The following is a 22,961-nucleotide window of genomic DNA, read 5'->3' on the forward strand; positions in this document are numbered from 1 at the left end:
TCTGGAACCCTGGGGGTTTTAGGAAATTCTTCTTAAGGAATACTTTGTTGTTTTTTGATTTGTGTAACAGCCTTCGTAAGTTACCATAAAGATAGCCAATAAAGAATCTTTACATTCTGTTAATTGGTATATTTCTGTAAATCCTATGACCTTCCTGATAACATCTTTGCACTGAGACAAAAATGCAAATTAGAGTCAGAAGTTATATTGAAGGAAAGTCCCTAGATCTTAGTGGCCCTGGTTATTTGACGGAGGGAAAGGAAGTCAAAGTGAAGGAGAGTATTCCAAAAATTCCAAGATGGTTGACAGGCTATCTTTGACATAGGATCATGAACTTTTGCAACTGGAAAATGAGAAAAGATTTATTTCAACAGGGGATTTCTTTTTCTTTTCTTTTTTTTTCAACAGGGGATTTCTACTTTCTGACTCCTTCCATGTAGTTTGGCTTAACTGAGAAACAGTTTTAGTTCAGAATGGCCAAGTTTTAAAATTTCTTGTTGATTCACTAAGATATACCTAAAAATGGCCTAAGAAGCAAAGTCATATGGAAAAAAAAAAAAAAGAAGAAGCAGCAAACTCATCTGAGACTTTGGAAACCATATTTTGGTCTAAGAGAACACTGTATTGTATCCTGCTTTATGTGACATATTTGTTATATTTTCATACCCTTTTCCATTTATTTGATTTCATGACATACTTAAAAAAAAAGATTTATTTATTTATTTTAGAGAAAGGAGAGAGGAGCAGATGGAGAGGGAGAGAAAATTTCAGGCTGACTGGGGGTTTGATCTCACAACCCTGGGATCATGACCTGGGCCAAAATCAAGAGTCAGACACCCCACCAACTGAGTCACCCAGGCGAACCTAGGCAGAATTTATTAGACAGAACTACAAAAACTAAGATAAATTATTGCCCAAATAAAATAACCTTATGTGTTTATCACATTATTAGGCTCTGAAATGATCTGAGAAATTAAATTTCCTCCCATGTAACTGGGGATCTTTGATCTTAAAATGGGTTAGTGCTGCTGACATAACCCTTTTAAACGTTCAATGTACTTTTAACTGGATTCTACCAATCTGCCTCTGTTAGTTTGTTCTTTGAAAGCAGTCAAGAAGTTGCCTGTTTTGTTTGTGGGGTTTACAGGTATCAAGATACAGCTTAAAGGCAGTTTGTGGTTATGTGTAAGAATTTGAAAAAGAATGGTCAATATAAGTTATCCAAAAGGTTAAATAAATAATCTCTATCTCTGTCCTGCTCTCAATATCTGTTCCTCTTTCCTTACTCTTCTCCCAGTCTCCTGGGTCTGAAACTCTCCATCTTGATTCAGGGGTTCTTACTTTATCAAATTACTGCTCTCTATATATTTTCTTCTTTTCTTTTTAAAGATTTTTAATTCATTTATTTGATCCATGAGGGTAGGAGGAATTGAGAGGCATTACTCTAGAGATGCTGAAACAGAGTAACATCATTTGTGATACTGCCTTAAGGTATCCAATCAACTGAAGGCTATTATGGAATGCTAAAGGGTGGATGCTCAGTCACTGCCCTAATCTTTCCATATAGAATGCTTGTCCAGGGATGGAGTCAAGTATTCTGGAATGCTCTCTTAAAGAAAGGCATATGTCTTTTTTTTTTTTTTTAAGAACTTCTTCTTTTTTTTAATTTATTTATTTGACAGAGAGAAACTAGGCAGAGAGGCAGGCAGAGAGAGAGGAGGAAGCAGGCTCCCTGTGGAGCAGAGAGCCCGATGCGGGGCTCGATCCCAGGACCCTGGGATCATGACCCGAGCTGAAGGCAGAGGCTTTAACCCACTGAGCCACCCAGGTGCCCCAAGAAAGGCATATGTCTTAATCTCTTTTATGCCTTAATAGAAATTAGCTGTTCCCCCAAAGTTAATGTATACTTCCCTGTTATCTATGTCCAGTTATTGGCCTCAGGTTAAATTGGTCAAGTTGTATCAGTTACAACCCCACCTTCCCAAGCTAATAAATAAGGCATCTATATTTTCCCTCCATTTTTTTATATATGGATACTTGTTATTGGTGAAAAACTGGAATATTGAACACTGGGTAGCCTCCTAAGAAATGTCCGAGGAATCATTAACCATCAGTTAGAAAATGAGGGCTGCTATCAGCTCCTCATTGTGTCGTAAATTCCAATTTAGTTACGTACATAATCACTTTTCTACTCTCAACTATTGCTTGAGCTTCTAGTATTAACTTCTAGGGGATGAATGTCTAACGTAGTGAGGTGTCCCAGCTTCACATCCCAAGTGAATTATATGTGATACAGTGCATATTTTAAGCCTGATCATCCCAAACATATTCTCCAAATATGTTTTAAAATGTTTTTATATAGCTATTTTTATATAAAGTACTTTCAGCCAAATACAAAAATAATTTTATAAATAAGTTATATGTCTATAGTGAGGCCTGAAGAGGCTGGGAGTGCTGTGAAAACAAGCAGGTTTTGGGGGTACATCAAATATTAAAACAAGAGATAAGGCCAAGGAGAAAAATATTAGAAACTTTCTCTCCTGACTTGTTTTATATAGTAAAAATGAGTGAAGAAAATAAGGGAAATGAAGTACTGAGGAATTAAATGCATTTAAATATATTTCAACTTCATTTGCTATGTTTCAACATGGTGTATGTACCCTACTTGGCTTTAGCTTGGCAGCAGGGGGTCATCTGAAGTGGTGAAATCTGGAAAAACTCCAATAGACCAGCGGCACCCAGGAAAAAGAACTACTTATGTTCCTGAGCAGCTGCCTCGAGGGGAGAAGGGGAGGGGATTCAACATCCTATAGTGTATGGGGTATACCACACAAATAACTCTTCTCCACCTTCTTCTTGTGTGGCCATAGACTGTTGTATATTTTGCAATAAACACAACAAATTTCATGCCCATAATATCTCCAACCACTCCCTCGACCTAAAGTCATAGTTTAGTGAGGGCTAATGAGGGCTTGAAGGAAATATGAAAAACACAAGGCACAAGATTTGAAGAGAAACCAGAGTTTCAATTTCTCAGAGAATATGAACAAAGGGAAACATGTCCTACTTACACAAATAAAAAGTTCTTCCACTTAAAAAAGCTGGGTAGGACATGTGGTTCTGACAACGCTGGTTGAACTGCAAAGTATAGACATTTCATTGTACCTACATGAGGAACCAGAACAGTCAGTTCATTGTATAGTATACCGAAGAGCTTGGTACTTAAATACTTTAAATGAATGATTTTCAGTGAGGGAACAGAAATGAGTAACTTTTACTATCTCTCTCCAGAGAATATAAAAGAATGATGTTAAAAATATTTAAGTCTTTACTCTATGAGCATCCTGAAGATCTTATTTAATGGGATCTTTACTATGAACCCGCTGGTGGATGTGGAGGTTGGAGCTCTGGCTGAAGCCTTTCCCACACTTGCTGCACTCATAGGGCTTCTCTCCAGTATGCACTCTCTGATGGATGAGGAGTTTTGAACTCTGGCTAAATCCCTTCCCACATTTGCCACAGTGATAGGGCTTCTCTCCAGTGTGGACTCTGAGATGGATGCGGAGATCAGAGCTCTGGCTGAAGCCCTTCCCACACTCATAGCACTGGAAAGGCTTCTCGCCTGTGTGTATGCAGCGGTGAATGTGAAGGTTTGAACTCTGACTGAAGCCCTTCCCGCACTCCCCACACTTGTAGGGCCTCTCCCCAGTGTGGACTCGCTGGTGGATGTGCAGGTTGGAGCGCTGACTGAAACTCATACCACACTCCCCACACTCATAGGGCTTCTCTCCAGTGTGCACTCGCTGGTGGATATGCAGTTTGGAGCTCTGACTAAAGCCTTTGCCACACTTGTCACATTTATAAGGCTTCTCGCCTGTATGGACTGCATGATGAATGAGCAGACTCGAACTTCTTGTGAAGCCCTTCCCACACTTGTCACACTTATAGGGTTTCTCATCCGTGTGGACTGCTCGATGGATGAGGAGACTGGAGCTCCTCGTGAAGCCCTTCCCACACAGCTCACATTTGTAGGGCTTTTCCTCTGTGTGGTGTCTTTGATGAAGCAGTAGTTCTGAGTGCTCACTGAAGTCCTTACCACACTGACTACACCTGTGTAATTTCTCTGCAGTGTGGATTTTCTCACATGGATGACCATCTGAGCTGTTGTTACGTCTCTTTCCAATGTTGTAATGGTTACAGGGTTTCTCCTCTGTATGAGCTCTCTGATGACTATGACTGACCACTTGTGATTTCCAACCACAAACATCTTTGCAGTTACAGTCAATGAGATCTAAAGACTCTTTCAATCGGCCATTCTGGCAATTTGCCTCACCAGTGACCAATGGTGAGACCAGTTCTGTTACATCAGACATAAGTTTAATTTGAAGGTTCTCTGAACAATGCTCCGTGGGAGGACTTTCTCCCCGCAAGACTTTTCTCTCAGTGCTTTCTTCAGTTACAAATAGACTTTTGCTTTTCTGAAGATCCTGGGGCTCATTTTTACAGAACGTCACTGAGGAGTCCTGTGTGGTCATTTGGCTTGGGACTTTCAAAGACAAATATTCTTCATTCGCCATGTTTTTGTAATCATTACTTTGAAGAGTTACCACACTGCTCTTGTTTCTGGAAATACAGAAGATGCCTCTCCCTACTTCTGATAAGGGGAAAAAAATCTAGTTCAGGATTCCTGCATACTTCTCCTGGAAGATTCACAATATATTCCCGACTCTGTTATTGTACTGGCCATATCTTCTAAAATTAGCCAGCAGAAAAACCACTATGTAATAGATCCCTAAGTCCTTTCTCTTGAAGACTCTCCATAGAATTTTCATTCAAGTCTCCTAGGGAACAAAGAGAATTCAGTGATAAGAACACACAAAGAGTAGATTTCAAGATTTTATTTTTTAAAGATTTTATTTGTCAGAGAGAGAGACAGTGAGCAAGCGCAAGCACAAGCAGGGGGAGGGGCAGAGGCTGTGAGAGAAGCAGGCTCCCCACTGAGCAGGGAGCCTATGCCGGCTGAACTCCATCCCAGGACTCTCGGATCACGACCTGAACTGAAGGCAGATGCTTAACTGACTTAACTGACGCCATCAAGGTGTCCCAGATTAGAACTGGATTGCCTAATGCCTGAAGAGTTAATAACTGGAAAATGTTCAGTCTTGTCCTTATAGTCATGTCCTTTGGGTTAGTGTCAGAAAGAGAAAACTTAGCTGTACAAGACATCCTAGCTTGTACAAGAAACCTTGTCTTGCCTTTTAAGCATAGTCAATAAAAGTGTGTTCCCCTACCCTGCAGAGGCTATGAATTCCACGTCCTTGTCATAAAAAACATTTCATTTCACTTCACTATACTTTAATTAAATTTGTATTTAATTAGTAACCCACTTTAATAGGTGCTGGGTATACAAGGAAGAAAAGAGAAATTCTTTTGCTATTCAAGCTAGAGCCTACTGGGAAGAAAAAAAAATCAACAGTGGTAACACTCTAAGTGCAAAAACAGATGCATGCACAACCAGTCACGGGAGCACAGAGTACGGACTCGACCTGAATCTTGGGGAAGATTTCTGGGAGAAAATATAAGGGAGAGAGAAAAAAAAAAAAGTGAAAATGTAGAGAAAATCTGACATGCCCAGGAAAACTGTATGTAACTTCTTATGGAGGATATAAAACAGGTGATAGTGGTAAAGAACATGCCTTGGAAAAGAAGGCTGGAGCCAGAACAAAGGGCTTTGTGTGTACTACTAAGGATTTAGGGCTACAACTCTCAGGGATTTAAAATTTAAGGACTTCAGTGGGGAATAAAATGCCTGACTTTGTGATTATAAACACCATCAGAAATAAGCAAGACTTTAGGTAGTGAAACAACTGCTGCAGCAAATCAGAAGCAAAATGATAAGGATGGTTACGGAGAGAAAGGGAGAGATTCATTCTAAATCATGCGATGACTAATTAAACTTGGAAGGAGGCGCCAGGCAAGATCCTCCAGTTCTTTGCTTGATTGACAGCATGAGGGTATAAATGTAATACAGGCTGGAGCTGGGAAGAGGGAACCAATAAACACAAACTTTGACTTGTTTAATTTGTGGTGCTAGTAGAACATTCTTGAACTGTTCAGTAACATGGGTCTAGAACTCAGAGAGCTGGGCTAGGAATGCAGATTTTAGACTTACTAGTATGTATGTCAGTCAAAATAATTAGAGTGAATATCTTAATATGACACTGAGATGACAAAAAAGAAGTCCACAATAGTCTTGGAAAAAAAGAAAGTTTGCAATCAGCAGAATAAAAATGTTGAGGAACTCTGAGATGATGAAGAGTAGGTGGATGACAAATGATGGAGTAACTAGAAAAAAATCCAAATGCACAGCTCAAATCACATACAGAAGGCTTCCAAAAGACTAAGAGATCTTCTCAACAAGTCCTAGAAATGCAAATTCCAAACTCAGAACCAACAACTATAAAAAGAGGTTGATCTTGGAAACAAGTTTATTAATTCACATTAGGCCTTTCTTTCTCTCTCCTTCCCTCCCTCCCTTTCCTTTCTTTCTTTTCTGTTCACTCACTCATTCATTCATTCTATTCAAGTATCTCTTGAATACCTACACCCAATGTAGGACTTAAACTCATGATCCCAAAGTCAAGAGTCACATGCTCCTCCAAATGAGCCACACAGGCGCCCCTCACGTTAGGCATTTCTAACGGCTTGACTAGTTGTTGCCATTAGCAGCACCACTCCCCTAAATACCTTCCCTGCAAAAAATGAAATCCTGGATGGCTAAGGGTAGTGGCCCACACAAAGCCTCAAGAACAGAATAAACAGCCAGCCAAAGAAAGACTTCTAATGGTATTATTTGGGCTGGAGAGAGTAGCAAAAGTTGAGTTAATACTGAACCTAAACAACGACAGGGTTGATTAAAGTACAAAAAGAAGCAAGTGACTCCACATTTGCCCAGAATAAAAGCTCAAGGTAATCCCTGAAATGGGATTTCTGACAAGGGAGACACCTCAGAGCTAGAGCTTGAGAAGCGTAGGATGTCCTAGGTAACTCACTGGAATGAAAAGGCAACATCAAATAGATGGTTGTAGAATCACCCTCCGTGTGGATTCTTATAGTCACCTCAAACCCAATCAGCAGAAGCCTCCTCTGTAAGGACAGCACGCATGCACCAGAGAGGGTCAAGCATCAGCTGAGGAGGTATAGTCCAGTATCATACCGTGAACATAAGGCTTTTTTTTTAAAAAGATTTTTTAAAAAAGATTTTATTTGGGGGCTCCTGGGTGGCTCAGTGAGTTAAAGCCTCTGCCTTCGGCTCAGGTCATGATCCTTGGGTCCTGGGATCGAGCCCCGCGTCGGGTTCTCTGCTCAGCAAGGAGCCTGCTTCCTCCTCTCTCTCTCTCTCTCTGCCTCTCTGCCTACTTGTGATCTCTGTCTGTCAAATAAATAAATAAAATCTTTAACAACAACAACAACAAAAAGATTTTATTTATTTATTTGAGAGAGAGAAAGAGAGAAAAAACACAAGTAGGGAGGAGGGGCAGAGGGAGAAGCAGGCTCCCCATGGAGCGGGAAGCCCAAAGCAGAGCCTTAATCCCAGGACCCTGGGACCATGACCTCAGCCAAAGGCAGACACTGAACCGACTGAGCCACCCAGGTGCCCCTGAACATAAGACTTTTGAAAAGAAATATGAGATCAACATAATAAAAACAATATAAGCAGACCAAAAAAAAAAGTAGAAAACAAACATAAGTGAAGATTGGCTTCAAGAAATAATGAACAGAGGAAACAGAATTTAAAGGGTACATAATTAAAATCCCAAAGAAATCTGAGAGGATATCACATTTAGAAAAACAACATAATCTAATAAAACATAAACACATTGCTATAAAAAATAATCAGAATTCTTTTAAATTAACCCAAGGATTGAAAAAGCGACAACTGTAATAACTAAGACCTACCATTCCCATGTGAAGCACTCAGGCTCTAGCAGCATTATCATATAAGAGAACTCCTACGACATCCATTCTACCCATGAGGAAACCCAAGGTTGAAGAAGTTAAGTAACTTGTGTCATAACTACTGTCAGGGAGACTGCTCTTTTTTATTTTTCTTTATTTTTTTTTAGGGAGACTGCTCTTAAGGTCTGCAATCTAGATGGGTCGAGCAGCAAAATTAACACATGGTTAATAAGTTTTAAGACTGAGGGATCCTCCTAGAATGTGGAGTAAAAGGACAGAAAGATGGAAAGATAAAAGTAAAAGCCCATATTGTAGGAGTTCCATGAATACAGTGAAGACAAAATGAGGGAAAGAAATCATCAAAGCACTAATAGATAAAAATATCTCTTAGAATCCACAATTCATGGCTCACTGAATGCTTTTAGTTGTGTGGGAAACCTCTGGATTTCAAGGAAAGAAACAAATCCCAGAAAATGCTAAAAGCATCCAGACAGAAAAGGCAGGTTGTGTGCAAATAAATGAGAATTATGTTGACACTGAACTAACAACTAGCAATACTGGATACCTAAGGTAACTGAGCAGTATCTTCCAATTACGGAGAAAAAGTGATTGTGAAAAAAATGATACATGATACAAGAAATAGCAGTGAGCAAAGAAGTCAATAAAACAATGAAGTTCAATCAGTTGTTGCTATATGAAACAATAATTAACCAAATTAACCCAAATGTTATACAATAGACTGGGATGAAATCACCCCAAAGTTAAAAAGCAAACATTAGCTTTAGGAAAGAAAAAAAAAAAAAGGAACTATAATCAATAGTGCAGTACTTGACCCTGCAAGGAACAAGAGTTATGAGGTCAAAGCAATGTAATCATTAATCACTGATGTGACCCTGACATAAAATCTTGGGAGGATGCTGCCTGCCTGTGCCCTCTCTCTCTGACAAATAAATAAAATATTGAAAAAAAAAAAAAAATCTTGGGAGGATGGGCATGTTGGGGAAATAATGTAAAGGAGCTAAATCCTCACGTGTGATGTAAGAAAGTCAATACAGAATATAAAATATTGATAAACTGCAAAACAGCAGTATATTATAATAAACTCTAACTATACTGAGATACCATTTTCCACCTGTTACCCAAAACCTGAAGACACAATGCTTGTTAGTGTAAATTTATATCACCCCCCAAGAAGGACATTTTGAAAATTATCTATCAAAATCATAAATGTATGCACTCAGCATTCCAGCTTGGTGGTTTTATTCTTCAGATTTCTGGGCAAACTTGTAAAATGATACCCGCGCAAGATTTACTCACTGCAGATGGCTTGTGATAGCAAATGACCATAACCTGGAAGAGAGGAGTTAGGGACATGAAGGAAGGCTTACACTGTGCACCTTTTTATTTTTGCAGTATAACTTTAATAATTTAAAAACATTTAGTACATTTGGGAATGTTCAAAATTTTCATTGTACATTTTTTCCAGCTTTATTTAGGTGTAGCTGACAATAACACTGTGTACTTTATGCTTTTTTTTTTTAAAAACCATATGAATGTATTTGTTCCTTTAAAAAAAAAAGTAATGGGACACCTGGGTGGCTCAGTTGGTTAAGCATTTGACTTCAGCTTAGGTCATGATTCAGGGTCCTGGGGTCTGGGCTCTGTGCTCATCAGGGAGTCTGCCTCTCCCTCTGGGCCCCCTGCCCCCACTCCTGTTCTCTCCTCCCATCTAGCTCTCAAATAAAATCTTTAAAAAAAAATTAGTAGCTGCGTATTTTCAAGAATTAAAACCAAGTGACTATGAGAAGCCACCCTATGGCATAAGGAGCAGCAGAACAGGGAGAATGGCTTTTATAATAAGACTTTTGATAGAATTTGCTTTACCTAGGTGAATGTATTATTTGTTCACAAATTTTAAAAGTAATGGCAAAAAGAAAAAGGAAAAAGAAAAAGAGTGTAGTTTGGAACAGTTAAGTCACGTGCTGGGCCAAAGTTATTAAATGGTCAAAGGACACAGCCTCAACGTTCTTGCTGTACAATACCTGGGAATGGTATTCTATTCCATAGAACTGGAAGGTCTATGAAAATCAGTGGGGGAGATATTGTATTAATGGTAGGTTCTATAAATAGTTATGAAACCTTGTGATATTAGTTTTTAAAAATATTTAAAATATTATGAAGAATGAATATTTAATATTAGAAGAAAATGCTGATGTAATGAGAAAAGGGGTCCTTTTATAGGGAGTATTTATGTCATAACAGAGCTCTCTCAGACATACTGCATAATACTGCCAGTTGAAAAATATATGTAGTATAATCTTATAAAATTTTAACACATATATTTGTAATATACACACCTATGTATGGAGTACATAAAAAAAGGATACACTAACTATCATTAGTGATATCATTTCATAATAATTCTCTGTTGATTCTTTGAGATTTTTATATCTTACTTGCATTAAAAATGTTGGACAACCACTCAATTTTTTATCAATTAAAAATGAAAACCTAGCACCAAGCTTGAAACTAGAAACACATATCCTACTTCGTTTTTCCTCCATTGCAAAACCACTTTCTACACAGCAGTCCCACTGATACTGGGTAAATTGGATCATACCACTATGTTGCCCACGGGCTTCCCACTGAACTTAGCATGAATCCACACTTTTTACCCGTGCCTTTAATGCCACAAATGAGCCAGGCCCTGCCCACCATATCTTCCCCACTCTGTTCTTCTTGGGTGCTCCCTGAATTCTTGCCACACTCCTTCCAGGTCTTGGGTTTTCCCTTGTACTATTCTCTCTGCTTGGAATATCTTACCCTAACCAGTCACCTGTGTCATGCCTATAAAGCCATTAGATCTCAGTTGAAATGTCATGTCAGAGGCTTTCCCTGAAACTTTCAACAATCACTCTTGTCTTGTCCCATGGCTTCATTCTCTCAGGGCACACTATTCTATCCTTCACAGGACTTAGCAATTTATAATAATATATTGTGTTTACTTAATATTTCTTCTTTGCCAAACCCACAGTAGTCAAATTTTAAATCTTGACTATTACTACCCAGCATAGGAAGTATTAAATATACTGCTTTCCCTCCAGAAACTTGGCTAGAAAAAAGGAAAATAAATCAGTAGATCCAATGGTTAATATAAAAGCATACAAAAAATATCCAATCAGTTCTGATGAGACTGTGAGATATAAATCGAAAGCTCTGAGAAGGGAGTCAAATGGAAGGAGTAGTCAAAGGTTTCACACTAGACTTCGAATAACATTTTAAAGGACCAAATTAATCAGGAAGCAGAGCATGATAATCATTAAAGTGTCTAGAGAAATCCAGGTAGGGAGTTTTGAGGTTCTAAACGAGCAACTAAGGGTAATTCCAGATTTTTATGCGAAGAGTGACATGATAAATTATATGTTAAGGGAGATAAGCCTTCTTGCAACATCCAACTTGAGCCTGAAGAATGATGTCAACAATCTGTTTCATTGTTACCACTGTTAGCATTAAGTGGACCTTTTTAGAGGGCAATCTGTGAGACTTGAATGTTAATAAATTTAAAAGAACTTCAAATAAAAAAAGAATTGATGAGAGAATTACAGATGCTGGGGATGGCGAGGTATAAACTTTATGGCTTATATCTAATCTAGGCAGCTGGTAGAATGTTAATACTAAAAAAGTGGGAATATGAGAAGTTAAAAAAGGAAAATAACTTAGAAAATTCTCAATACACTGAATGTGAAGTGACATTGCATATTCAAGTGTAGATAGCCCATAGCCAAGAAAAAACATGGGAAGAGAGTTTCATATGAGGATAGGAAATAAAAGACATTAAGGATCATTGAGGCCATTTTTGCGTGTGCTAGCTCTTCGAGGAAGGCAGACAAGTGTACAGATACAGTGTACATTCTCAACAGGGGCAATATTGACACCAAGGGGGTGATAACAAAAAAGGTTGAGAAACACTGATAAATGGTGATCTAGAGGCAAAGGACCTTTTAAGATTTCAAAGCTGGAGGGAAGACAGAGAAGCCAGTGAACATGCAGAGAAAAGTAACAGGAGAAAGGCCAGAGGAAACAAGAAAACAATGACTTCATACATATCAAAAAATTTGAAGGTTAAGGTGAACACTACCAAGCCATCAGAAGAACTGGTAAATCTCAAAAAAAAATTAAATAAATAAATAAAAATTAATTAATTAATTAATTAATTAAAAAAGGAAAAGCTCTGAGAGGGACAAAAGTTTAATAGTGACCTCCAGGTAAGCAATTCTTTTTTTTTTTTTTTTTTTTAAAGATTTTATTTATCTATTTGACAGAGAGAGAGATCACAAGTAGGCAGAGGCAGGCAGAGAGAGAGGGGGAAGCAGGCTCCCTGCTGAGCAGAGAGCCCAATGTGGGGCTCGATCCCAAGACCCCGAGATCATGACCTGAGCCGAAGGCAGAGGCCTAACCCACTGAGCCACCCAGGTGCCCCCAGGTAAGCAATTCTGGTACAAAGAGCACAGGCATTAGGTTTACATAAAGGAAATGGAAACATGGGACTCTGACTACTTACAGGGACCAATTCATTCTGTGGTTGCTTGCTTTACTTCCCAGGTGTAGCTGAAAATAATGGTTTGAGAGCCACAGTTATGAGGACAAAGGCAGGAAAAAGCCCTGAAAGCCACCATCGGTCCATGTGGACAATGGTAGGAAAAAGCCCTGAAAGCCACCATTACAGGCTACTTCTTTTCAGTGGTCTTTGTACAATGTCCATTTTTACTACAAAATGGCAATTTCACATGGTTTAATCTAGTGTGTATATATGTATCTTACAGTCTAAATGTTTTTGAGAAAAACTGTGTCAATTATACCCATATCATTCTCTATGTTATGAAATTTTGTCCCATCACAAGTTTTGTCTGATATTCAGAAGGGGAGATGGATGAATCCCTGAATGGGAAGAAAAGAAGCAATGGAAATTAGATACTGTAGGGTGGGGATATTTAATGAAAATAAAGTCCAAGCCAAGATGGTACACGGCCAATGTGGGGAAAGTGTGGGAAAAGATAAGAGTACCAATAAGAAGGTGTAAATGGAAAAGACAACAACTGTCTGAAAAGGAAGAGGGGGAATAAGTGAATAGACAAAGGCATGTCAGTATGTGGAAAGTATCTTTTGGAGGCCCTGGCTTTCTTCACAGACCAGAGAACTTCAGAGAGAACTCAGAATATTTCAAAAGGGACTCCTCTTCCATGTATTAGGCTGGGCTTGTAATCTGCCACAGTGCCTAGCTGATTTCTTTGGAGTTCATTCTCCCTTATATAATGATCTTCACCCTGCTCTGAGAGATTACATCTGGGAAACAGAGGGATCAGATAACTATGTAGAAAGCAAAATCATTCTCAAGAGATGGTTTTATAATGGACATGGTTTCTAAGACAACTCAGTAAAGCTACATTCTCTGATTTTTAACAAGACAAATTCTTTGGCTGCTTACAATAATCAGAAACATACTTTGTGCCAAAAGGAAACTTTGATTCCTAAACCACAATCCCTGGGGACCCAACACTATTTAAAACTGAAGAAACAAAGAGTCCAGTGGGCAGGTGTCCAGGCTCTTGTTCTTACCTACGTAGACTGTAGGTAACTGGCTGTAGTTCTCCAGCATCACAGCTCGGTAGAGCTTCCTCTGAGTGGGGTCCTGGCAGCCCCACTCTGCCTCAGTGAAGCCCCCAGAGACATCCTTGAATGTTACTAGTTCCTAAAACATTAAGCACATTCCTCCTCAACTGACAACTGTTTGCACAAATGCCCTGGAAGAAATGTGGGGCTGGTAACACTGGAGAGGGTGAGAAGGGGACAGAAGAAGAGTATAGTTCAGGGAGCTGAGTCATCTAAGTCAAGTTTTGTTAGATCAGCTTTCCTTTCTCAACTACTTTGCTACTTCTATCCAAATCCTTCCCCTCCTGCCCACAACTCACTCAAGCTCAAGCTGTCCAGTTACTGAATCTTTTCTTGTCACTGTCATCTCATGGTCATTGCTGAGTTGTCCTTTCCACCCCAGTCCTACCATTCTGACAACCTCAACACTCAAGAGAACAATTTGCTGAATGCTCTAACCTTACATTTCTTAATTTCTTCATAGTGCTAGTCATCTCTGTATCATTTCTTTATACTCAAAAACCATGACCAGGGCCATTTCACTATGTAGACCACTCTGCTTTTGAAATACTAATCTCTTAATAACCTACTCCCTAAAAACATCTTCCTGACCTTTTTGTTCTTCCTCTTCCATCACACCTGGTTTATCAAGATCACACCCTCAACTCTTCCGCTTTTTTTCTTCTCAGCCAAAGTATACTTTTGATCTTAAGTCTTTCTCTGGTCCTATCAAACATATATTCTTTCTTGTTCTAAACTAAGTACTTGAACATTTCTGGAAAAAAGAAAATAGCACACACACACAAACCATAAGATACTCTCCTTAGGTATTCCCAAATATTTACTTCCAGCCGTGTTTCTCTTCACCTCCAGTTTCCGTATCTTTACCCAACATCTGCACTTGAATGTCTAGGAGGCACTTAAAATTTAATAGGCCCCCATGGAACTCTTGCTCCCAATAATCTCCATCAATATCTGCTTTTCCCTAGGGGTTCCCACTTTAGTAAATGATCACACAATGCACCCAATTGCTGAAGCCAGTCTCAGAATTCATTTTGATTCTCTCCTCTCTTCCTCACATTTTATTATCACCAAGTCCTACCTCTAAAATGTATCAGAATCTACCCACTTCTCTCCACCTTGCACAGGTATGGTTATAAGCCCCAGCCATCATGAAGTTCCAACTGTACCAACCTCCCATTTGTTTCTCTGCTTCCACACTTGCTCCTCAACAGAATGAATTTTCTACATAGTAGCCAGGGTGATCTTTTAAAACATATACCACCTCAGGGATGAAACTCTCCAAAGGCTTTGCAATGGACGTCAAGTAAAATCCAGACCCTTCATCTTGACCTACAGGGTTTTACAGACTGGGGTCCTGTCATTTCTCCAATCCCAATCTGAATCACTCCTTCCTATCTGTCACACTCAGCCCCAGTGACCTTGCAGGTCCTTGACAACATCAAACCCATCTCAACTTAGGGCCTTTGCACTGGCTGTCCCCTCTGCCCAGAACATTCTTTTCCCACATCTTCACATGCCTGGTTCCTTATCATTCAGGTTTCAACCAAACTGCATCTCCTTAGAGAAGCATGTCCTTGACTGTCTAATCCACAGTGGAACCCAGAAACCATCACTTCTTGTTTTAATTTCTTTGTACTACTTATATCTTATCCCATTTTCTTATTTATTCATTTGGTTTCTTATTTAACTGTCTCTCCCCACTAAGATATATATTCCTTAAGAACAGAGAGAGGTTTGATCCTTATATCCTCAAGGCCTCAAGCAATGCCTGGCATCTGATAGGAATCCAGACGTTTAGTTAACTTCACAGTAACACTGGTTCCTTCCAGTGTTCTCTTGATGGAGTAACACTTCTCAAACTACCTCTGGTGAAGGACCAGTTTATTTTGAAAAGTTTCTAACGTGTCACACTTTTGTCAGATATTTTTGCAAAACACAATAAAAAAGAGTTACTAGAAATAAAAATCCAGATGTATAAAATATCAATGCCATTTTAAAAATATTAGATTCAACAGACATAACATTTTTTTTAATAATTTTTAAAAAAGATTTTATTTATTTATTTGATAGACAGAGACTACAAGTAGGCAGAGAGGCAGTCAGAGAGAGGAGGAAGCAGGCTCCCTGCTGGGCAGAGAGCCCGATGTGGGGCTCGATCCCCAGGACCCTGGGATCATGACCTGAGCTGAAGGCAGAGGCTTTAACCCACTGAGCCACCCAGGTGCCCCTCAGACATAACATTTTTAAACACTTTTAGTTTCTCTCCTTATGTGTTTGCAGACTGGTAACAAGCAGTCTGTGGACTGGCACCAGCCTTCGGGCCACACCCTGAAAAACAGAATGACCGAATATGACTGAGAACCAAGGGAAGCCAAAGAAGCAGCTCAACTTGGGCCAGGGAAGTACCTGATAACCTTCAAACTCTGACACCTCAGGCCTGAGGGGCACTACCCACACGCTTCTCAGGAAACTGAAGAAAACCAGGCTGCTTGCAGGAGTGACCGGACTACCCTACTTATCACCAGCGGAGAAGGTAATGATAAGGGAACGTGGCAGTTTCCTCCCAAGCTCTCCTCTCAAGATCATGGGTCTCCACTGTGTCTGAGGAGAAAGAGATGAGACTGGGCTCAAGAAGCCTGCAAGACCGGTGGCACCCGGATGTTGGCTAAGCATCCAACTCTTGATTTCGGTTCAGGTCATGCTCTCAGCGTCCTGGGATTGAGCCCTGTGTTGGGGGGTCCACACTCACTGGGGAGTCTGCTGGAGGACTGCCCTCTACCTCTGCCCCTACTCCCATATGTGCTCTCTCTCTCCCCTTCTCTAAAATAAATAAATGAATATTAAAAAGAAAATAAAAGAAAAGAGCCTGTAAATGCCTGTGCAAAGGTGGGACAGAGAAGGTGTAGAAGTGGAGGTTGCTGCCTCAGGGAGCCATACAGACACCCATTAAGACCACAGCACCTAGGGAACATGGAGCTGTAGAATTAGCCCCTCTCAGACTTTCTTCTTAACCTCAGAGAACAAGGCTGCTTTCTGTCCAAGGTTAACCTGTCCCAATGCATTCTAGCTCCAATCCATTTCTTCCTTCTGAATCTAAGTCCATCAGTTATCTTTTTTCCTTTCATTTCTTATCCATTTTTCCACTCAGTCATCTGGATGGTCTAAGACTCCTACCAACCTCAATAATACTCAAACCACTTCAGATCTTGTCAACTCATCTCCCAAATTTCTCTCCAAAGTGTTACCTCTTCTTTATTTTCACTGCCACTGTCCTAGGTAAGGCCCTCATCTTATCTAGACCACAATAACTCCTTACCAAGTCTTTAAAATACAAGTTTTGTCATCTTTCAATCCACAGCCTGAAAGAATCATTAATTTTTTAAGATCTCACAGACAAAGTGGTGGGGAGAATTCCATGCCAGGAATGGAAAGGGTAAATATATATATATGTATAGGTCTATATAATATATAATTACAAATAAATATAAATATATTTATATTTTCTTTTTGAAAGGATATATTGATGGACTATTAACTCTGCAGTAGATTGAAGGTTCTTGGATAAGAAATGGTAGGACAGCGGGTGCCTGGGTGGCTCAGTGGGTTAAGCCTCTGCCTTCGGTTCAGGTCATGATCTCAGGGTCCTAGGATCGAGACCTGCATGGGGTTCTCTGCTCAGCGGGGAGCCTCTTTTCCCCCCACCCCCACCTGCCTCTCTGCCTACTTTTGATCTCTCTTTTTCTGTCAAATAAATAAATAAAATCTTTAAGAAAAAATAAAAAAGAGGGGTGCCTGGGTGGCTCCAGGCCACCCAGAGGGAGGCCACCCAAGAGGGAGCCTGCTTCCTTCTCTCTCCCTGCCTGCCTCTCTGCCTACTTGTGATCTCGGTCTGTCAAATAAATAAAATCTTAAAAAAAAAAAAAAAAAAAAAGAAATGGTAGGACAGTGGGCCAAATGAAAGGAATCAGCGTGACAAAGGAAAAGGGAAAGAAAATGGTGGTTCTGCTAAAGACAAGCTGGGAATGAAAGACTCTGAATAATTAAGAGGGCCTCCCCGCCCCCGCCCCCACTATGAGTGGAGCTAATAATTTACACCCAAGGTGGACTCAGTATCCTGAAGGCCAACCAAAGGGGAAGGTCATGGTACTAGCTGTTTCCTGTTGCCACCTGACAAATGTCAAACTCTTTAAAACTACATGTATCATGTGGCTTTCCACTTCTTTTCCAGAGCTCATCTCCCTGGATCCAACAATTTACTTAGAGGTAGGAAATAGTAATGCTGAAGTCAGGAGATGGACAAGAGCTGTCATCGCACTGGATTACCTGTAGTCAACCAAATGTCATGCTATAATCTAGAATAGCCCTTTACAGGCTGCTTCTGCCTTGAGTTGTATTTCTCCCATCCATTTTGCAACTCCTAGTTTCAGGACAATCAACAACTACCTTTCTCAATCATGATCTCTTCCAAGATCTCATAGTATTTTTCACATCTCTCTACCAAAGATATAAAATCTGTCTTCCAAATTGGCTACAAGATTCTCAAGGATAATGGCCATGTTCTGCTAATCTTGAAATCCCCAGCAACTAGCTCAACTGACTAGGAATCTAAATGATATTTATAAATTCATATTCAACTTAAATGAATAATGAAAAGATACAAGTAAAACTGAACTTCAAGATCATCAAGGAAACTCATAATTTTACAGATGAGAAAACCAAGGTTCATGACAGTGAAGTGACCCACTCAAGGTCACAAAAGGAGGGGTTAAATTGGGACTTGTCCCTTTCAGCAGAGTCAAGGACAATGTCTGGTACATAAGAAAACACTCAATAAGTATTGGCGGAATGAAGTCCTTTTTTAAAATTCAAGTTATTGGGGCGCCTGGGTGGCTCAGTGGGTTAAAGCCTCTGCCTTCGGCTCAGGTCACGATCCCGGGGTCCTGGGATCGAGCCCCATATGGGGCTCTCTGATCAGCAGGGAGCCTGCTTCCACCTCTCTCTCTGCCTGCTTCTCTGCCTACTTGTGATCTCTGTCAAATAAATAAAAAAAAAAATAAAATAAAATAAATAAATTCAAGTTACTAACATATACCAGAATCCCAAAATTTCACTGTATTTGCAATTCCCAACTTCATGATAAATAATCTTCATCAAGGACCAGGTAGAGGAAAAGGAAGGAAAATATAGAGAGCGCAGGGTCTTATTCACATTAATTTCCCTTGAAGTTCTCAACTCCCTTTCTAGGCATAGAGATGGCATTCTCAGGACCTTGAGGCAGCTTGCTGCCTTCTAAATTGATTTTTATAAGAGCTCATGTTCTCTTCCTATGTATGCAAGAACTGTATTTGCCAAGCAAAAAGATGGTCTTGCTGGTAGTGGTATTAAGAAACAATTATTTCTTCCTTAAAATCCAGCCCGATATTTCACTCAAGTAACTTCTGGTGTAATTGATTTGTTTAGTTATGGAGAATAGCATGGAGATGGAAGACATGGGGTTTCCTTCTGACTCTGCTGCTCTGCAACAAAGGACACTGTGTTTCCCTTCAGCTTTCTCAGAATTAGAGCTCTTCTTGGTAAAATGCCAGCACCACCGCAGAGAGGGGGCTGGCTGATCCCTTCCATTTCAAACATTCTGTGTCTAAGTGTCAATCTTGAGGTAACTTTCTAGGAATGGTTTTATAGAGACAAATGAGTAATCAGTTTCTTAAAAAGTGCTACTCAGTAATTTAACAATTTTTTGTACCAATTAAACATGTAGATATTTTGTTAAGGGGAACAAAGCAATCAGAGCATAAAAGATGAATAACCCATCTTACGTACCTTAATGATGCTCACATCAAGTATGCAGAGAAAAATCTCACAATAAATCCAACAAATCTTTGGATGTCCAAAGGCCAATGGGAGTAAAAAAAAAAAAGTGAAATTCTCCTTTTAATAGGTTTGGGGTTGGAGGGAGTGCCTATGACTTTTAATTCTTTTAAAAACACACACAAATAACTCTGATGAACATCCTGGTTAGAAGCATTTCTGGGAGTGATTTGGTAACTACTGTGCTGGCATTTAACAAATTTTTTAATGTTTAGTTATTGTTAATATGTGTATTTTATTTTTTTTCATATATGGAATCTGCTCATGAAGAGAAGCACAATTTATAATTCTATTTGTTTTCCCTGAGACCACTGAACACTGGCCAGAGCATGTGATAACTGATTAACTTTCAATATAAGTGAAAAGTCTTGGCAGGAAAAGGGTGACTTTGAGAGAGGACCAGGCAAAGATGCTGTGTGGTCTTTCAATAGAACAAATGAGTGTTCTGGGGAGTGGGCCAAGTTCATGGAGGGAGGGTGGTTCAGTGAAAAATGATGTGTAATTTAAAGTAAGCAGCCACCTGTGCAGGCTCTGGCAACATCATTTGATAGCTACATGTCCTCAGTATATTCATGTCCTAACACCCATATTTATAAAGTGTATGTCTCACACTGAAGTCTGACAAAAGAATGTACAGAACAAACACAGGACCTGGCCCCAGATAGGCACTCAATTAATTCTGATCTTCTTCCTTTGCTCCAAGCAAGAAAGATTATGTTCATTCTCGGAGACAAGGCATTTTCAGAGAAGAAACCCCAACTCACCTGGAACTTGGTCATTTCCTCCTCTCTGGAAGGACAGAGTCCTGGAAAGGCAGAGTTAGAGAAAGAGAGAAAGCCATGAAAATCAGGTCCACCTTGCCAGTCCAGCAAGACTGTAGGAAAAAAGTGCTCCTGCTACTAACCCCTTTTCAGTCAGCCCCTCACCTGCCCTCCCCTGAGACGCCTCCCTCGCCTCTCTCCACAGGGCTTTGAATTAAACAAGCCAAGCCTCCCCAACGAAGCCACGAGGGTGGATAAATTCCACCGCCCCCAGTCACACTAAGATGTGTCCATTTGCTCAGGGTTTCTGATTTCTGCCCTGAAGTTCGAGAAAGACCAGTAGGGGCTCTTGGCTTGGATGCTTTGCTTCAGAATGGATTTCGACTCCCTGAGGCGCTTTCCCCGACCTGTCTCATTTCTGGGGTGGTAGGACAGTGCTGTGGGGACAGAAACCTGGGTCCCTCAAAAAAGCCCCTCTCGGTCGCCTAACGTCCACCGAAAACCGTGTAATAAGGCCAGTCACTCGCACAGAAATGGCCGGTGCGGCCAACTACGGAGCCTCCAGGCCGGCCAAAGCCAAAGCTCAACCGGGCGAAAGACTGGCCCCTCGGAGCCGCACCCACTTCAGCGCTGGGGGCCTCAAACTCAGGTGATCACAGCCAGGTCTGACGGACAGAGCGGCGGTCGCGACGCCTGGGCACACGTGCGACCCCGGGCCGCACCTCCTCCAGGTCGCGCGCCCTCCCACAGCAACCCAACTAGGCTTCCGGGTGTCAGCGGCCCTGCGCCTCCCCCGAGGCAGTCCCATATCCCAACCACCGGACGCCTCGCTGTCCGCGGCGCTGGCTGTCCTGTCCTGAGCGTTTTACCTCCCACGTGGAATCCGATACCTGGAAGAGCAAGGACTCCCAACACTGACCCGCTCCGCGCCTAAGGGCTCGGAACTACAAGTCCCAGAAAGCTGGGGCATGACCACGCCCACTTCCGGCGCTCGCTTCCGGCGAAGGTCCGAGCTTCGTGGGCCTTGGCGACGAGCGGGGTTTCCCGTCCGTGGCGTCTGCGTGTACTTTGCTGTTCTTTGAGTTTAGGGACTAATTTGTTCAAGTTACCTTACCTTTTTTTGTTTTGTTTTGTTGTTACAAACTCTGAAGAATTATTTTAGGAATACCTTTTAAAGGGTTTTTATTTTGTTGAAGGGCTTCTGGAATGAAAAAAATGTAAATATCAACCTGTAATTTTGTCTTTACCTTTAAAAATATTCTGAAACGAATATATGCTATTCGGCATCACCATCTTGACTCCAAAGTTCATGCATTTGGCAAACATGAGGGCCTACAATGTTCCAGGAACTTGAAAATCACTGTGGATATTAAGCTTTAGTGGGGGCAAACAAGCAATATTTATTTATACATAAATGGTATAGTGTGTTATAAAGTGTGTTACGGAAAAAACAGAGCTGAATTGGAGGGTTAAGGGGTGCAGTGTGTGTTGGAGTGGGTGTGTGGTGGGGTATGCTTTGCAGTTTTAAATGGGGGTTATTGGAGCAAAGATACTGACGTGAGGTGATCAGTCTTGTGGCATTCAGAACTCTTTCCTAAATGTACACACACAACTATGCACAAACATACTTTAAAAAGCATGGGATCATGCCATATGTATGGGCCTATGGTTTGCTTTTAAAAATTCGATAGTACTTAATACTGTGTATCATAAATTTACCAGAGAAACAAATCCTGCCCCCTTAAGACCCTTCTAATTGTTAAACAGCCTTCAAGGGGAGAAGGCCCAAATCCTCCCAGGCTGCACCTTCATTACCTTCACCCCTTGCTGAGGGGCACAGGGCCACTTCTGACTCTCCCAGGACATTCCCTTCAGATTTATTCTGGGAGTTAACTGTTGCCTGGACCTCTCCTCTGTATCTTCCCCCTTCCTTGGTGTATTAGCGTCCAATTGCTGCTGTAATAAATTACCACAAACCTGGTGACAACAAACATTTATTTTCCTACAGTTGTGAAGGTCAGAAGTCTGAAATCAATTTCACTAGGCTAAAGTCAAGGTATCAGGACAGCTGGTTCCTTCTGGAGGCTAGAAGAGGGTTTGATTATCTTTTTCAAGTACATTTGATAGCCTCTATTCCTTGGCTGTGGCTTCTATTTCCATCTTCAAAGTGCTTATCTCCAATCTCTGTTTCTGTCATCACAGTACCTTCTCTTGCGCTGACTTTTGTGTTCTTCTATGAACTCATGTGAGGCCTTACATCAGGCCCACCTGGATAATCCAGGATAATTTCCCTACATAATGATCTTTAATCACATTCACAAAGTCTCTTTTGCTGTATAAGGTAACATCCAGTTTCTTCGGATTAGGACAGGGACACATTTGGGTGACCTACCGTGTTTGGAGAGGCTCCTCCTGAGTTGCTTCCCTACCTTTTGTCTGGAGAACGTAAAGTATCTCCCTAGGACCTTACTGCTCTCCTAAATATTCCCTGATGCATCGATTCTGTCACCCTTGCTGTGACACTCACTCTCTGATGTTCTCAGTTACCTCCTCAACCAATTTAGAGTCCATGTCTCATCACTATTGTTAGTCCTTTGCATGTCCTGTCAACTCTCTTGTCCATGTCTCCCTTGGTTATATCTCTGGATAAAACACCAAACCTGGTTGAATCCAATTTTCTGCCTGTTCTATGCTTGCACT

General features: G+C 40.7%; 1 protein-coding gene and 1 long non-coding RNA gene across 10 annotated transcripts in view; one reads left to right on the forward strand and one right to left on the reverse strand.

The window, feature by feature from the left end:
- The window catches only part of LOC116854993, a 37,294-nt gene extending 18,793 nt beyond the window's left edge, over positions 1-18,501 (forward strand). Inside the window, exons 2-4 of the long non-coding RNA XR_004380270.1 lie at positions 12,562-12,653; positions 15,913-16,165; positions 17,861-18,501. This is a non-coding gene — a long non-coding RNA (uncharacterized LOC116854993). The remainder of the gene's footprint in view (positions 1-12,561; positions 12,654-15,912; positions 16,166-17,860) is intronic.
- Positions 1-21,219, reverse strand: part of ZNF239 (zinc finger protein 239) — a 30,447-nt gene extending 9,228 nt beyond the window's left edge. Inside the window, exons 1-6 of one of the 9 annotated variants that reach the window (XR_004380259.1) lie at positions 21,131-21,219; positions 20,265-20,305; positions 19,453-19,509; positions 13,576-13,786; positions 9,258-9,309; positions 4,783-4,841 (exon numbers count right to left, since the gene is read on the reverse strand). Coding sequence is in view for 3 of the 9 variants with exons in the window: in XM_032837240.1 (XP_032693131.1) it covers positions 3,354-4,577 (1,224 nt within the window). In the remaining 6 variants the exon portion in view is untranslated. Of the gene's footprint in view, positions 1-2,954; positions 4,842-9,257; positions 9,310-13,575; positions 13,787-15,886; positions 15,961-19,452; positions 19,510-20,264; positions 20,306-20,880; positions 21,068-21,130 lie in introns of those variants that run through there. The other 8 variants (XR_004380261.1, XR_004380260.1, XR_004380258.1 and 5 more) reach the window with 8 other exon arrangements.
- Between the last annotated feature and the right edge of the window lie 1,742 nt (positions 21,220-22,961).

Source organism: Lontra canadensis, unplaced genomic scaffold, assembly GCF_010015895.1.
Source record: "Lontra canadensis isolate GAN:19392208 unplaced genomic scaffold, GSC_riverotter_1.0 scaffold3, whole genome shotgun sequence".
NCBI lineage: Eukaryota > Metazoa > Chordata > Mammalia > Carnivora > Mustelidae > Lontra > Lontra canadensis.